The 15,285-nt window shown below is 39.9% G+C and overlaps 1 protein-coding gene across 3 annotated transcripts in view; it reads right to left on the minus strand.

The window, feature by feature from the left end:
- Positions 1-15,285, minus strand: part of tcf4 (transcription factor 4) — a 209,879-nt gene that overhangs the window by 74,855 nt on the left and 119,739 nt on the right. For all 3 annotated transcript variants that reach the window (XM_080046963.1, XM_080046964.1, XM_080046962.1), the window contains 2 exons: positions 12,852-12,978; positions 11,215-11,264 (listed from right to left, as the gene is read on the minus strand). In XM_080046963.1, coding sequence (XP_079903089.1) covers positions 11,215-11,264; positions 12,852-12,978 — 177 coding nt within the window. The remainder of the gene's footprint in view (positions 1-11,214; positions 11,265-12,851; positions 12,979-15,285) is intronic.

Here is a 15,285-nt window from a genome sequence, read left to right on the forward strand (position 1 = left end):
ATACACAATTATTTCCGATAGCGCTTTTTAGTCAAGGCAGCTTTGCCTTAGCTTAACTTTGTGATGAGTGCTACTTAGCAAGTTTTAGCAGGCTAACACTCCATACTTAAAAGACGGCTGAACATAGTATGTTGTTGCATCACTTGTATATAGCAACGCACTGGCCTCTAACATGGATGGAGACTATTAGTGTTGTCGCTGGTTGATTGCGTAGTAATGCATGCTGGGATATACTTGTCTACCATTGATCTGCAGTTTTCAAAGTCCTGGGTAAAATGGGAGGTTCTTGGCAAAATATTTAAAATATCCAGATGGGAGAGTTGAGATCATCAGACTATAGGCCGGCTCTTCTGTCTGTACAGACCTGGGATCAGTGTCTTGGGCCAGACGTGGTGTGAGCCCTGCTGTCTGCCTGCTGAGAGGCTCATTCAGAGTCAGTGTTCTGCTGCTGAAAGAGAGAGGCCCCCGCTCTGCGCTCTGTGTTCAGGTATACTTTACAAAGAGCGTGCCCCGCAATGAAAACAGCCATTAAAGATGAAAACTAATCCACACAGCATTTACAGCCGCAAGACAGGGAGTGTGTTTTACCCCCGTGTGTGTGTGTGTGTGTGTGTGTGTGTGTGTGTGTGTGTGTGTGTGTGTGTGTGTGTGTGTGTGTGTGTGTGTGTGTGCGTGCGTGGCTTTGTTGAAGCCAGTGCACTCATTAGAACAAGGTTAACAAAAGCAACCTGTTGTTTTATGGAGCTCATAGCCTCTTTCCCACTGTTAACATCCATGTTTCTTTTCCTTTACTGTACATTATCTCCTGCTTCTTATTCTTCTTCGGACATTTATATTCTGCTTTAGATCATTTGTTTTTATCGGACTACATTTTTTAATTTCCGTCTTTTATACCTCTATCTAACAAAAGATTTCTCCCTCTCTTTTTTTTACCAAGGTCCTCATTCATTTTCCTTTCTTTTTCACCTCAAAATTATTTCCGTACTATACTGTATTCTCATGTCCTAAATTGTGGAGCATGTTTTAAGCAAAATATAAATCCATGTAAATGTGTGATTCCATATTTAAACTATGCATTAATAGCTGTCCATGCTAAATATAAGCATCAAAGCAGGATATATGTGGAGGCCAATGTGTCATAATGGTCATAAACCAGTAGGACTAACCACTGCTGAGGCTACCTGTCATTGTGCATACTTATAAAACATATGTTTAAAAGTCAATATTCAGCGACTGTATGAGAAACACCGATAAATCTCTCTCACTTTATTTTTTGGGGTAACACAAATTAGATTTTTCCATTAGGCAACAAAAAAAAAGAGAGAAAGGTTTTGACAGCTTGTCAGGTTAAAATAACACGGCAATTAGCCGTCAGCAGGCAGCGCTCTCCAAACCATACTTGGTGTTGCATTCGAGGAAGCTCTGACAGCTGAGAAATTTGAATAAATCAACTGCGAAAAAAATAAATAAAAAGAATACACAATTTGGATTTATGAGTTTCTGCTGTTGGAATATCAAAGGATATATGAGTTTAATATTGTTATATTTTTGTATTTTCAAAATTGTAAAAGCTCATCATATAAGTGGACACATTTGAGTATTAAAAAAACTATTTTGATCCTTACAACGTGTACAAATTGAGTTTGACATTTTGGTGCAGGCGAGAAGCACAACAGGCTGATTTTGTGTGTGTGTGTGTGTGTGTGTGTGTGTGTGTGTGTGTGTGTGTGTGTGTGTGATAACATGTGATATTCATCGTAGCCTTGGAGCAAATCAGAGTGGCGCTCTCGGCTGCCTCTTTCTGCAGCCAAATATTTGGGGCTCAGGAATGCACATGGGGAACGTTCACATCTGCAGCAGGCATTCATGTGCGTGTTCTATGTGTGGTGTGTGTGTGTGTGTGTGTGTGTGTGTGTGTGTGGGTGTGTGTGTGTGTGTGTGTGTGTGTGTGTGTGTGAGATAGAAAGAGAGAGGTCTTTGTAGAAGCCAAATGTCCTCACAAGGACAGAAAGGCAGCAAACATCTTCCTGCTGAGGTCATTTCATTGACAAGAAAACCTTTGAGGCACTTGTGGAAGCAAGAAAAAAAAGCCTTTTTCTAAAACAAAGGTCAGATGATGCTTTTCAAACACTCAAATGACATGACTTGGCAAGTGCCAGGTAGGCTACGTGTTCAGACCAGTTCATTTGGGGTGGGGGGGGGGCAAGTGGGGGCTGGTGCGCGGGAGTTTAAGAATAATAGAGGCGTAAACAACATGTGCGCACGCATGCACGTACACACTCATACACAGCAGTACACACACACACACACAAACGGATGCCTTGTAATTCAATTAGTCAGCTTCCCATCTGACACAAAATGGCGGCCCAGTAAGTGCACCACTGTGGGACGTTTGAAGGCCTAGAGCCAAGACAATAGCTTACCCACACACACACACACACACACACACACACACACACACACACACACACACACACACACACACACACACACACACTCACATTTTTTTTTAAATTGTGTCACTTGTTCAATGCGTTACGAGCAGATCAGGCTGGCAGATATTTTTAATTTCTGTAGCGTTGAATGAGTCATGAAGGCATCTGCACAACATAACTGAACACACAGCTGTCTGTGTGTGTGTGTGTGTGTGTGTGTGTGTGTATGTATGTGTGTGTGTGTGTGTGTGTGTGTGTGTGTGTGTGTGTGCATGTATGTATGTGTGTGTGTGTGTGTGTGTGTGTGTGTGTGTGTAGCAGTTAAACCATGAGGTCATCACTGGCTGAAGCTGCTCTCGGGGTTTCGTTAGTGTAAACAGTGGGACAATGGCCCCATTCTAAACTAAAGACCACTGCTGTCTCTCTGCCAAGTACGCTATTGTTTCATATCAGAACATCTACGGCTCTTATTAAAGCATACTAGACCTGTGTGTATCCTTCTCTGTGTGTTAGCAATTAGTTTGACCTACGGTTACTGGCAGGTTAGTTCCACCTGTCACCTGTTACCCATAGGTACTGTTACTATGGTGTACTTGTTTTGAGAGCACTGATTTAGAAAAGTCTTCCTAGCACGGGAGGACATATGCTACTGTATCAACCTATCTGCTATTCCATTGTATTAACAGTAAACTAAATCAAAAACTACAATATTCTTTGCAAATTATTATTATAATTTTTTAAATAAAAATGAAAAAAATAAAGCAGCGCCGTATGTTTTTTTCTTTGCATGTCAAAATCTATTCTCCTGCCAAGGCCCGCTACAACAACGCTAATTTGAGCCGCATGCTAACACACACACACACACACACACACTCTATTTTCAGCCGCACTTGTTTTTCAGATGGTCAAGAGCAGAGAGAGTGTGGACACGGTGTTCATTATTCTCTCAACTGGAATAACATTCTGTTCATTATTTCAATCAACAAATCACCACTATTCAATTTTAGAATAAAGATGATTTTTGTTGAAAAATGGTGTGTCTTTGTGTGAGAAATAGAGAGAGAGATAGAGGAATAGAAAGGCATTTCAGTTGTGGGAAACAGAAGAGCACACACACTCTCTGTCTCTCACTCTCTCTCACTCTCTCTCTCTCTCTCTCTCTCTCTCTCTCTCTCTCTCTCTCTCTCTCTCACTGTGTGTTGTTGATTCAAACCACATTATGTGAATCAAATGCCAGTATTAAAGCAAACTGAGGAAAACAACAACAGATTCTAAACTTTCCCCTCCTATAATTAAAATACTCTATCAAATAACATAAGCAAAATAAACTATATGTTCAATGATGACCTTTGGAGACACAAAATGATGATTTCCAATAGATAAGTCCAAAGTACCTAGCAGTGTGTGAGCTAGGCTGTCTGTCCACACATAGTAAAGCTAAGATAAGTCATTCAATGCTAATATCTGGGCCCACAAACAGTTAACAGACTACGGGCTAAGGTCTGGGGCTCCCTGTGGTGTGTGGGGCCGCCTGTAGGGGGCAGTTTGGCTCACAGTTTCCTCTACTCCCCCCACCCCATCACACGCACGCACGCACGCACGCACGCACGCACGCACGCACGCACGCACGCACGCACGCACACACACACACACAGGCACACACACACACGCACAGGCACATCCCTCCTCCACCCGCGGCCCACCGGGGACCGCCGGCTCTCCTACTGTGCCTTCTGCAAGACCTGGCTTAATTTAATTAACGCTGTCGACTTTAAACAAAACCACATCTGAGCCGAGAGGAGAGAGGGGCGGGGGGGGAGAGAGAGAGATGGAAGTAGAGAGGAGAGAGAGAGAGGGGGAGAGAGAGAGAGAGAAAGAGAGAGAGGGTAGGGGGGAGAGATGGGACCACAATCGACTCCGGTCGGATCGCTGAGAGCATTTAATCGGTTCACGGGTCTGAAAATATTCCACCTTTTTAGGGGTCTGGTTTGAAAAATTAAACGCAAAAGAACAGGAGTCCTTCTTGAATTGACTAATGTCAGAGATGATGAAATGTGTTTCTAACTGAACACTCCACTCTGGATCCTCTACAATCAAACTAAGATACTGAAGCAGGACTTTCAGGTGAACATGAGATGTTATAGTTGTTTTAAATGAAGTCTCTCATCAGTATGAATCTGCTTCTTTGACACAATACTCATTGATACTTGACTGTAATGCTTTCTATGTATTTTAGAGGTGATACATCATTTCATCAGAGCATTATATATACTGTATGGCTCAGTCATGTCTTATAAATGTGTTCAGGTTTAAACTTGGAGTTATACACATATGTAATATATCTGAAAATGACATCATAGGCTATATGGAAGAAAAATGTTGTGATAATTAACAGCTTCAATTAGGAACACATCACATTGAGTCCTATCAGGGTTGATTCTTTATTTGTTCATTCTGTATAAGCAAGTCCCACTTTAGTAAAGTTGAAAATATTAATATATAAAATGAAACCCTTTCCTGTAAGAATGTTCAAAACTTTGTCATTTAATTAGTGTCTCAGTGTCATCATGAGTGTGTGTGTGTGTGTGTGTGTGTGTCCGTGCGTGCATGCGCGCGTGTGTGCATGTGTGCGTGTGTGAAGAACAAAAAATAAAAACAGCATTAGACAGACGACAAAATAAAGAGAAAAATTAAACACACTGATGTGTGACATAAGAATCATTGTATTTCCGTTTATCATAATGGCTTCATAATGTTGATACATATGTGTGTGTGTGTGTGTGTGTGTGTGTGTGTGTGTGTGTGTGTGTGTGTGTGTGTGTGTGTGTGTGTGTGTGTGTGTTTTGTTGTTTATTCATTCGGCATTAGCAAACCTCTTGGGACGAGCGGGACGACTCTATCAGCCTCAACAACAAATTAACTTTTTTTTACGATATCTCAAGTAAAAAAAAAATAATAATAATAATAATAAAGCTGTTTTAGAAAAGGACAGCTAGCCTAGACGGCAACCTGCTAATGTTAGCAAACTGATGCCTCATTTTCTCTTGATTACAAAGACATCCCACACTCATCCTCTCTCAAGTGACATTTAATTGTTTTCTCAAAGTAAATCATCAACTCAGCAAAGTCCATTCTGACAAACAACCATACTAAAGTTGCAGTGCGGAGGATGGGGGAAGAAGGAGGGAGGGGGGGGAATGAATGAGCCCATGGCCCGCAGAGGATGCGAAAGAGGGATGGAAGAAAAACAGACAAAGACATTAAGTTTTAAATCAAGTGTGTACACAGGCCGTATATGTGGGAGTAAGTAAGTATAGACACACTAAAATGACTGGCACTGAATTAATCATAAATATCATCAAGAAAGTTGGAAAAATAATTAAATAGGCCCTTGGAGGTAGTGCTACGAAGAACTTTTAAATATATCTGAAACAGTCTAATTTTTCCTCTGACGATCATAAATGACATGTAACAGCAAACAGGACCATCAGTGCAAAGAATGCTACTTTTATACTGACATTTAAAATCTCTGCAGAGTAAATGTTGTCGCGAGGTCAAATCAAGCTCAATAGTACCGTGTATAAGAGGTCCTAAAACCTCAACCCAAACTCATTCTAAAATATTACAATTTCACTGAGTATTAAGACACCAACTGCTAATTAACGCCATTTCAAAACACAGTATCCCATCTTTGTCAGAAGAAGCAGACCAGGAGTGTGCTCATCTAAAGGGGCAGTTAGGTCATGTCGCTGCCCCTAGTGGTCACACATCCCTTAATGCAGATTGTAAACATCTCTCAGGGGATCATTATTATTTTTTGAATAAAATAAAAAAATCTTTCAAAGTTGTGTTCTTTGTCACTGGCTATTGAGAAATTCCTTAGTAAGAAGTAAGAAATGTGGAGCAAAATCCCCCCCAAAAATTTCCTTTGCAAAAATGCATTCTAAAATTTTGCTATTGCTAAATTTGGGGCATGTTTGAATGTATAATTGTGTGTGTGTGTGTGTGTGTGTGTGTGTGTGTGTGTGTGTGTGTGTGTTTTTTCCCATAGCCAATTTTCTCACAAAGAGAACTTTTGTTTTTGCCCTCTGTGTGTCTCCGTAGAACCAAGCACACACTCACTCTCTCTCTCTCTCTCTCTCTCTCTCTCTCTCTCTCAACCACAAACACACACACACACACACACACACACACACACACACACACACACACACACACACACACACACACACACACACACTAACATATACTTACATTAAAGGCATTCCTCTATGAAGCTGTGTTTGTACCCAGAGCAGGTGCAGACTGGGCAGAGCGACAGAGAGATAGTGTGTGTGTGTGTGTGTGTGTGTGTGTGTGTGTGTGTGTGTGTGAGTGTATGTGTGTGCGTGCATGTATGTATGTGTGTATGTGTGTGTCTGTTTGTGTGTGTGTGTGTGTGTGTATGTGTATGTGTGTGTTATTTCATGTCAGCAGTAACATTCAGTTTAAAACATGATGATTCCTGTGAGCATTTCAACTCAATGTTGTCATCCATTCAGAACTATGTCAAAAATATTTCCTTTTTTAACGAAATTCACTGACATTTAGACCAGATCAAATCCTCCTAAGCTGTTCCTATAGACCCTCTGATATGATGTCAATAAATTAAATGATCTTCTTACATCAAGGGTGAAGAATTCAAATGTTCTACATCAAAAGGGGGCAACAAAAATAATATGTCGACAAACAGCTCCGTCAGCTGCTTAGAACAGGAATGAATACCGTCGCTGACTGTTGGCAGCAGGTTTGGAGGCCGGACAATTAGAAAAAAACAAGAGAAAAAAAAATGTTTCGGCCTTAAAACACACACACACACACACACACACACACACACACACACACACACACACACACACACACACACACACACACACACACACACACACACTGAAAAACCTGTATGAGAACGATCCGAGTCACAAACAAAAGCAGCTGACGGGGGAAAAGCTTCAATCTGAATTTCACATTTGATTTCTATAGTTATAAATAATAACAATTCGCAATCAAAAAATACAATCCATTGTTGGAATCATACAGTGTCTATTTTCTATCGATCTTGAACACAGCCACTAAACAAACACCAGAGAATGCCATCAAGGGTCATTTGAAATACATTGTTCCCCTTCTTGGCCAGATCTTTACAGCATGTGTTTATGAATGGTTAGAAGCACATACCTGTGTTCTGGAATAGAAGAACAATATTTATTTTGAGTCTTAGTAATGTCAATCAGCTTACAACAAAATAAGCCTTTACTATTCAATAAATGTACAGTAGTTAGTTAACTGTTAGCTATATACCTTCTGTCGGCTATTTTTCTTCAAACTCCTATCCTGGAACCATGGATTAACAAAGTACAAATAATCCAATGTGTTGTGTGTGATGCTAAAAGTGACCCACACCACTCAACATAACCTGGACTGCTGCTATTCAAAGACATCTAAAATATAGATTTTTTTAAAAACGTCACCAATTGGAAACGTACAGAACAAAGCTCTCAGTTGACTCTCTGCTCTCTCTCTCTCTCTCTCTCTCTCTCTCTCTCTCTCTCTCTCTCTCTCTCTCTCTCTCTCAACATGATGCTGGTGCCAAACAGGCGGGCAGAAAAGAGCCCGTCAATTTTCTTCTTCTATCCATTTCACAGGCGGCAGGTTTGTCCTCTCTTTATGCGTTCCCTTTCTCTTGATGTGAACGGCAGGATTATTCACATCACACAGAGAGAAAGAGAGAGAGAGAGAGAGAGAGAGAGAGAGAGAGAGAGAGAGAGAGAGAGGACATCAAGGCCATGCTAGTATGCAGAGAGCCCAAACCAAAGAACATGTGAATGTAGTGTTTACGCTCTAGTACAGCACACGCTCCCCAAAAAGTATTGATTGGATAAACATTATTTTATCACGGCCACATGTATTCCATTTAAATCAATCATGTTAAGTCAGCCGACCATTATCGTGTTATTTGAACATAGTTATTTCAACGCATTTGCATAATTCTTTTTGAGCTATGTGTTCGTTTCAATCATAACACTTCAGTAATATAACATTCCACCATGCTGTATCAACTCATATGGGGTTTGTCAGTTATAGTGATGTCAAGTGTTGTTGAATGAACTGATATGAATCTTGAGTCACATGGCTGCAGTCAAAGGTTTACTATACATACTTGGTTAAAGTTCAGAAAAGATGGTGGTCTTGGAATACCCAAAACAATGTCCATCTGTTAATGTATATACAAATTGATGATCTTTCCATAACCTAAATCAATGTGTTGTGGTAGCCTCAAGCTAACCACACAAGGTACACACAATGTGGACCCTGTCTCTTTCTCTTTCACCTTTATTTCCTCCAAAGACATATTTGGGAAAAAGCATCATGGAGTCTACAAAATGTAAGTTGATACGGATTGAACGGTTGAATGATCTTGACTGCTGCAGGCTTCGGTGTCTTTTGCTCCGGCCATAAAAACACAACGGCTCCCACTGGTACAAAGTGCTGCTGATCATGTGCATAGAGGGACTGCATTTTACTATGGCACCAAGGCAGAGGCTTTTATTCTTTATATCTCCATTGAATATAAAATAGTAACTAATAGCACTATAGTAACTATAGTTCAAACTCTATTAGCAGTCACTCCAGCCATCAGATACTAGGATATTACAAATGATCATCACTCAGACTAGGTTATATGCCAGGTCTGGAATTCACATTAAAATATTAAATACATTTTTAAATTAAGTTTTAGCGATATTATTTCGAAAACATATACACAGATTTTTTTCTTCTTTTGTTTTTATTCCGGTTGACATCGACGCCACCGGACAGTCAAATTTAGCTGTGCCACTTTAGGATTGTGGGTAGAGTAGTTTTTCTCCCAGAGATCGTGATCATACAAACTTGTGTCATATGGAGCACACACTATTATTCACCCTGAGGTAGCTTGTGGTATGTCTGCCTTGGATGGTTATGACATTATGGCTCTATTGACATCATCCCTGCGTTCCACTACCCTTACTTTATCTATATACTAAAGCATGCTGGTTTCCATACTGCATCCTGGTATTTTTGTCATACTGCATTTGACATGCATGTATTGGGACATCCTAAATCTTTTTCTGGCATACTAAATAGAATGGAAGTATGGGTATTTGAACAAAGGGCATGTGTCTATACCCCGCAGGAAACTTCTCATCCACATACACACACACACACACACACACACACACAAAGGACGAAAAAGACCTGTTGAAAAAAAACCCGCTTCCCCCCTGCTCCACTGTCCGCCCCCTACCCCCCCCCCCCCCCCCCCCCCTCACACACACAATCACACACACACACGCACACCCCCCCTCCCCCCGGGCCTGTGTAGACACACAGAGAGGCAGAGGAAAGGGAGGAGGAAGCTGGGGGACAAAGCGGTGCGAGGCCACAGAAAAGAGGACTCCCGCCGAGCCAAAGAGGACAGCCGACACGTCGTACATTCAGCCATCGTTAACAGGTCATTAGTGAGGTCAAAAACACCTCTCCACATGTTTAAACACCTCAGAGTCTAAATCAGAAATATATCTAATGAGCACTGAGGATATATACCCAGTACCCACATCCTCCATCAGCTCATCAACAGTCAACCAACCCCATACACACGTAGATTCAATTTACAGTCAAAACTAAATTACGTATTGTACTATAAGCTCAACAAAATGCCAATTTCAGGTCAGCCATGTGGAAAAAAATGCAGTCACCTTAATCAATTCTAAACATGTAAAGCAGCAGACCAGTCAAACACCCCAAAGGTGACATAAAATAAACATTGTGCTGAGGTAAAACTACAGCTGAGCTCAGGGCCTCACAACAACAGCAGCTGTGTAGGGTCAGTTCAAGCAGCTCAGAGAGGAAGCCAAAATACTGAGAAGTGAACCGGAAGTGATATTTTCAAATGACATGTTTTTGCCCACGGACTGAACCTCCTTTACACAAATAGTTTGGCTTGTGAGATATCTGTTTCTGGCTGACGGATACTTAAGGCGAGACACTGCAGGTGAATTGAGTAACCTTTTTAACACAAATATACTATCATGAAACGTTGCCAGGGGATTACTCACATTAAAAATAATAATTCTTCAGTTGGATACTTTTTTGTCTTTGAATAAATGTGAACATTTGGCAATATTTAAGAAATTATGTGTACAATTGCATCTCTTTAAAAAAAATTATATTTAGATTTTGGATAAAGCCAGAGTTTGCCATCTTTGGAAAAGCAACTTTTGTTTTAATACAACTTCACAATTTTTTGATTATCCTTTAAGATGTCTGTTCAAAGAGTTTGACAAGTCCAAAAGACAGATCAAATATTGACATATATTTACTTCCATATATTTTTACATTTAGAACAACTATTGCCTTTTTCAAAATGTATTATAATTCATTCTGGCACAAAAAAACAATAACCGACCACAGAAACCCAGCAGCTGTTTGGGTCCAGCTCGACTCCGGCAGCAGAATCACATTCATCTCAACACAACATTCACACAACCTGGCAACGTGTGTAGCTTTTCTACGTACAACACATTCACACAACCTGGCAACGTGTGTTCAGCTTTTCAACAACTTCATGTAGCAAAACAACCCCAGCTCTGCCATTCCAAACATGCAGGAGCAACCTCAGCCATTTTTATTTCCTCATTGACATACATTTGAAACACAGATAATACCCCGGAATTAATACAAAAAAAAAATGTTCACTTACTGAGGACGGCAAGCCCGGAGGGACCTTCCGCACTTTTTTTGTGTGAACCTCTGAAAGAGAAAGAGAAAAGCAACAAAACAATACATGAGATTTTTATCCGGGGCAAGAGGGCTTTTATTTCTTTTTAAAAAGGAGGCGCTGGTTTGATTTGTTTGAATGTAATCGATCATCCTGAATAGGAGGGTAAGGGTAGGGACACTGTTTAACACCGCCGACCATACATTTACATTTAAAGAGAGCTTTCACTGCAAATGAGCGCCACACACACATACTAAAATACAGAAAATAAAAAAGGCAACAAGATGCGTTGATTTTTGTGATAAAAGGAAAGGAGGGCAGCGCTTTTGATATGTTTATATTATTTTTCAGGGTTTCTCTCAAGGATATATCCAGAGAACGGGCCTTTCAAAATGGTAAGACTTTGATAGAAAAATTAAAGAGTGCCGTTTTTTAGGGGGGGAAATTGGCCCGGGCTGTTGGTGTGTGTGTGTGTGTGTGTGTGTGTCTCAAGGCTAACACTACCAAGGCTACAGCGCAGCCACTATTGTCCTGCCTTTTATAAGACTTCCCTGGATTTTTTTTAAGTCCCCCTCCAACACACAAACATACACAGACAAACAGGATGGTCACACGTGCACATTGACACACACTCACAAAGCTCGTCTTTTAAAAAAAAAAGGAAAAGTAAAGAAATAAAAGAGAATGTGACCTGGGATCAGTCTAGGTTAAAATAGTTCACCATGGTAACTCCAAAAAGGTTTCTGGGTCAGACGGATCATCACAGTGGTATTGAAATGCTGCTATACTTCAGCTAATGATGAGAATATTGGAATGGATTTGTCACTCATGTCTATTGAGAAACTGAAACATTCAAGCCTTAAAATTAAAAATTCAAATGAAAACAAATGGAAAATAATTTCAAGGCACTGCACATAATGTAAATCTAATCTTTATGTCGTATATATTGTAGTTTTGTCAGGTTCAAATCATTCAATTGGGTTTTAGATCATTGAGTAAAACATTGTGATTTAGACAAATCACAATCAAATAGAGAGAAAGAAAAAAAAAACCTGTCATGAAATATTATAATATTTTGGGTTTTTAGAATAAAAAAAAGCCAAGAAGTCATACAATTGTTGTTGCGTCTAGGAATTTGTATAAATCAAAAGTGTGTGTATCTTAAAGTGTGTGTCAGTATTGCTATTTTTCCATACAAACACAATTGGGGCCCTGAATTGTCTCTACGGGTGTATGGAGATTTATAAAACAAATGTATTTTTTTTTACAATTTAGTAACTCCTTCTACCATTCGAGTGGACCTCATTCGTCATACTGTAGCTACCCTTTAAACTGGCAAGTGAGCACATAAAGTAACATTTTATATAAGCTATACAGTATATATGCGTTGAAAATGTATAATTAATGATTTCTCCCTTCATGCTCAAATGATGCATACTAAAAATAGGCCTGAAAATGTCCATGACGCTTTGAGTCAACCTCTCCTTTCATCGAAGACATTGTGTATGGAGAAAGCAGTTCAGTTTTGACTTTACTGTGTGTTGTCTAAGTGTGTGTCTGTGTGTGTGTGTGTGTGTGTGTGTGTGTGTGTGTGTGTGTATAATGTGTGCGCGTCTCACCCATGTTGTCCATAGGCAGTGTTCTCCTGCGTGGGTTGGAGCCGTAGTGCTGGTAGTACTGTCCGGCAGGCTTGGTGGGTGACGCGGCACCGGGGCTCCCCAAACCCATCTCACCACCGTGTATGGACTGGGAGAGAGACATCCACACAGACAGGGAAGAAAAAAAAAAGAGAGAGAGAGATTTTTAAAATCACGTGACCTTGTGACTTAAGGGCCGATTTAAGAACCATTTTTTTAAAAGGAAAAGCAGAAACAGAAACATAAAAAAAAAATTATACATTTTAATGCGAACACCTGCAGGTGAATAGGGACTTTTTTAACAAATTATTGATTTCATATAGAAACTGTGCCAGTAATTTACATTAATAAAATACATTTTCAGAAATATTTGAATAAATATGTCATATCAATGGCAATATCTAACTCATTATGCGAACATGTGCATCACTTTGAAAACCAAAAATCGAGATGATGAATGAAACCAGAGCAAAAATAATTATTTCAATATCACAACATAATAGTGTCCAACGTTTTTACAGAACATACTTTGGATGCAGCCTTTTATTTTATTTTATAAATTTAAAAACATACTGTGTACAGGTTTTTGAGGACAAAATGTATCAGAAACAGAAATCAAATGATATAAGTATTGGAAAAATAATAATGTTGAGATAATGGCCGTAAAAAAAAAATGGTTGTAAAGGAGAAATAGACATTATAATGAAGATAATTGATCAAATATTCAGCTCGGACAATTTGAGCGTTAAAGTTCACCGTTTAAGTTCTATGTTGATTGTCTGATCAACATAGATCAGACAATCAACACAGCTGTCATGCTAAAATACCTGAGATACGTACTAATGTTGGAGTATTGACAACAGCTAGGATAATGAATGCAACGATGGGATGTTATGGATATTCAAGAGTTCACATCAGGCATGCCGACCGGAAAGGTGAATGGAATGCTGGGATTTGCAGTTGGAATGTTGAGAATAATATAAGGCCAGGTGCACATGATATTGGAGTTACTCTGAACAGCGGTTTCTACAATACTGTATATCTGATTTGGCAACAAATATTTTATAATATAATTAATTCCAGATTTAATTATGGATACAGTGTTCTACATTCAACAAGTGCCCAACTCTGCAATCAAATAACTGTCTTGAGTTAACTATTAGAAATTAACCCAAGTGTTGAATAAATAAGATGAATAGATAGATAGATAGATAGATAGATAGATAGATAGATAGATAGATAGATAGATAGATAGATAGATAGATAGATAGATAGATAGATAGATAGATAGATAGATAGATAGATAGATAGATAGATAGATAGATAGATAGATAGATAGATAGATAGATAGATAGATAGATAGATAGATAGATAGATAGATAGATAGAGCTAAACAGATACACATTTATTTGAAAACAATATAATACAGTGACGCTTTAGCTGCTTTTCATTCTCAAAATTGCTTCAAAACGACCAACTAGATATCTCTATATACAACACATCACTGTCACTGAAGGTTTTAGACAAACCAATGAAAAAAAAAGCTGCTCATATTTGGATTGGATTTTGAAGCCGTCTATCTTCCACTAAACGTGGCTGATAACGACTAAATGAAAGCAGTGCGCGTGACGGCATTCAGCCTACCTCATGCTGCCCGGCGAGGAGACCATCATCTTAGCCATCCTATAACTTCTCCCTTCTCTCTCTCTCTCTCTCTCTCTCTCTCTTCTAACCGCGAGCCTGTCTAAGCCTCAGACTTTAGCACAGCGCTCACACACATTGTCTCCGCTAATTAAGTTCAACCATTCGCCCAGCAACAAGTGGCGTCTGGGCACATTTCTTCTTCTTCTTTTTTGGTTTTAAAGTGGCACAAAAAGTTAGAAAGGAGGGAAGAGGGGGTGAAAAACAACCTGGCCCCCCCTCCCTCCATCCAACTCATTTAAATAGACTCCACCACTACTGATTTTTTTTTTCTCGTTAAGTAATTAGTGTGCCGTGTACTTAGAGGCAGAGGGTGTTTTTTGGTGGTGGTGGGGTGGGGGGGCTAATCTGAATTCAGATCAGCGCATCGGTTCTTCGCCGCGGCCTGAAAACAAGAGTTAGCTTGGCACCGGCGGGGCCAAGGAAGGGGCTTTTCTCATGCTAAACAGGGCCTAAGTAGGCCAATTACAGGGCCAGCCTTGGTCTCTCAGAGCCATTCTCCGGCTTAAAACAAAAGGCCTCTTGTCTTTAAATAAAGTCAGTCACACACACACACACACACACACACACACACAGGGAGAGGGAGTCAGACACAAAGGCACATACACACAATCGCGCACACATTCAGTCATCCTGTTCCGCTGTCCGTGTGTGTGTGAGTGTGTTTGTCCGTGTGTGTGTGAGTGTGTTTGTCCGTGTGTGTGTGTGTGTGTGT

This window comes from Ammodytes marinus (assembly GCF_949987685.1).
Source record: "Ammodytes marinus genome assembly, chromosome: 18".
NCBI lineage: Eukaryota > Metazoa > Chordata > Actinopteri > Uranoscopiformes > Ammodytidae > Ammodytes > Ammodytes marinus.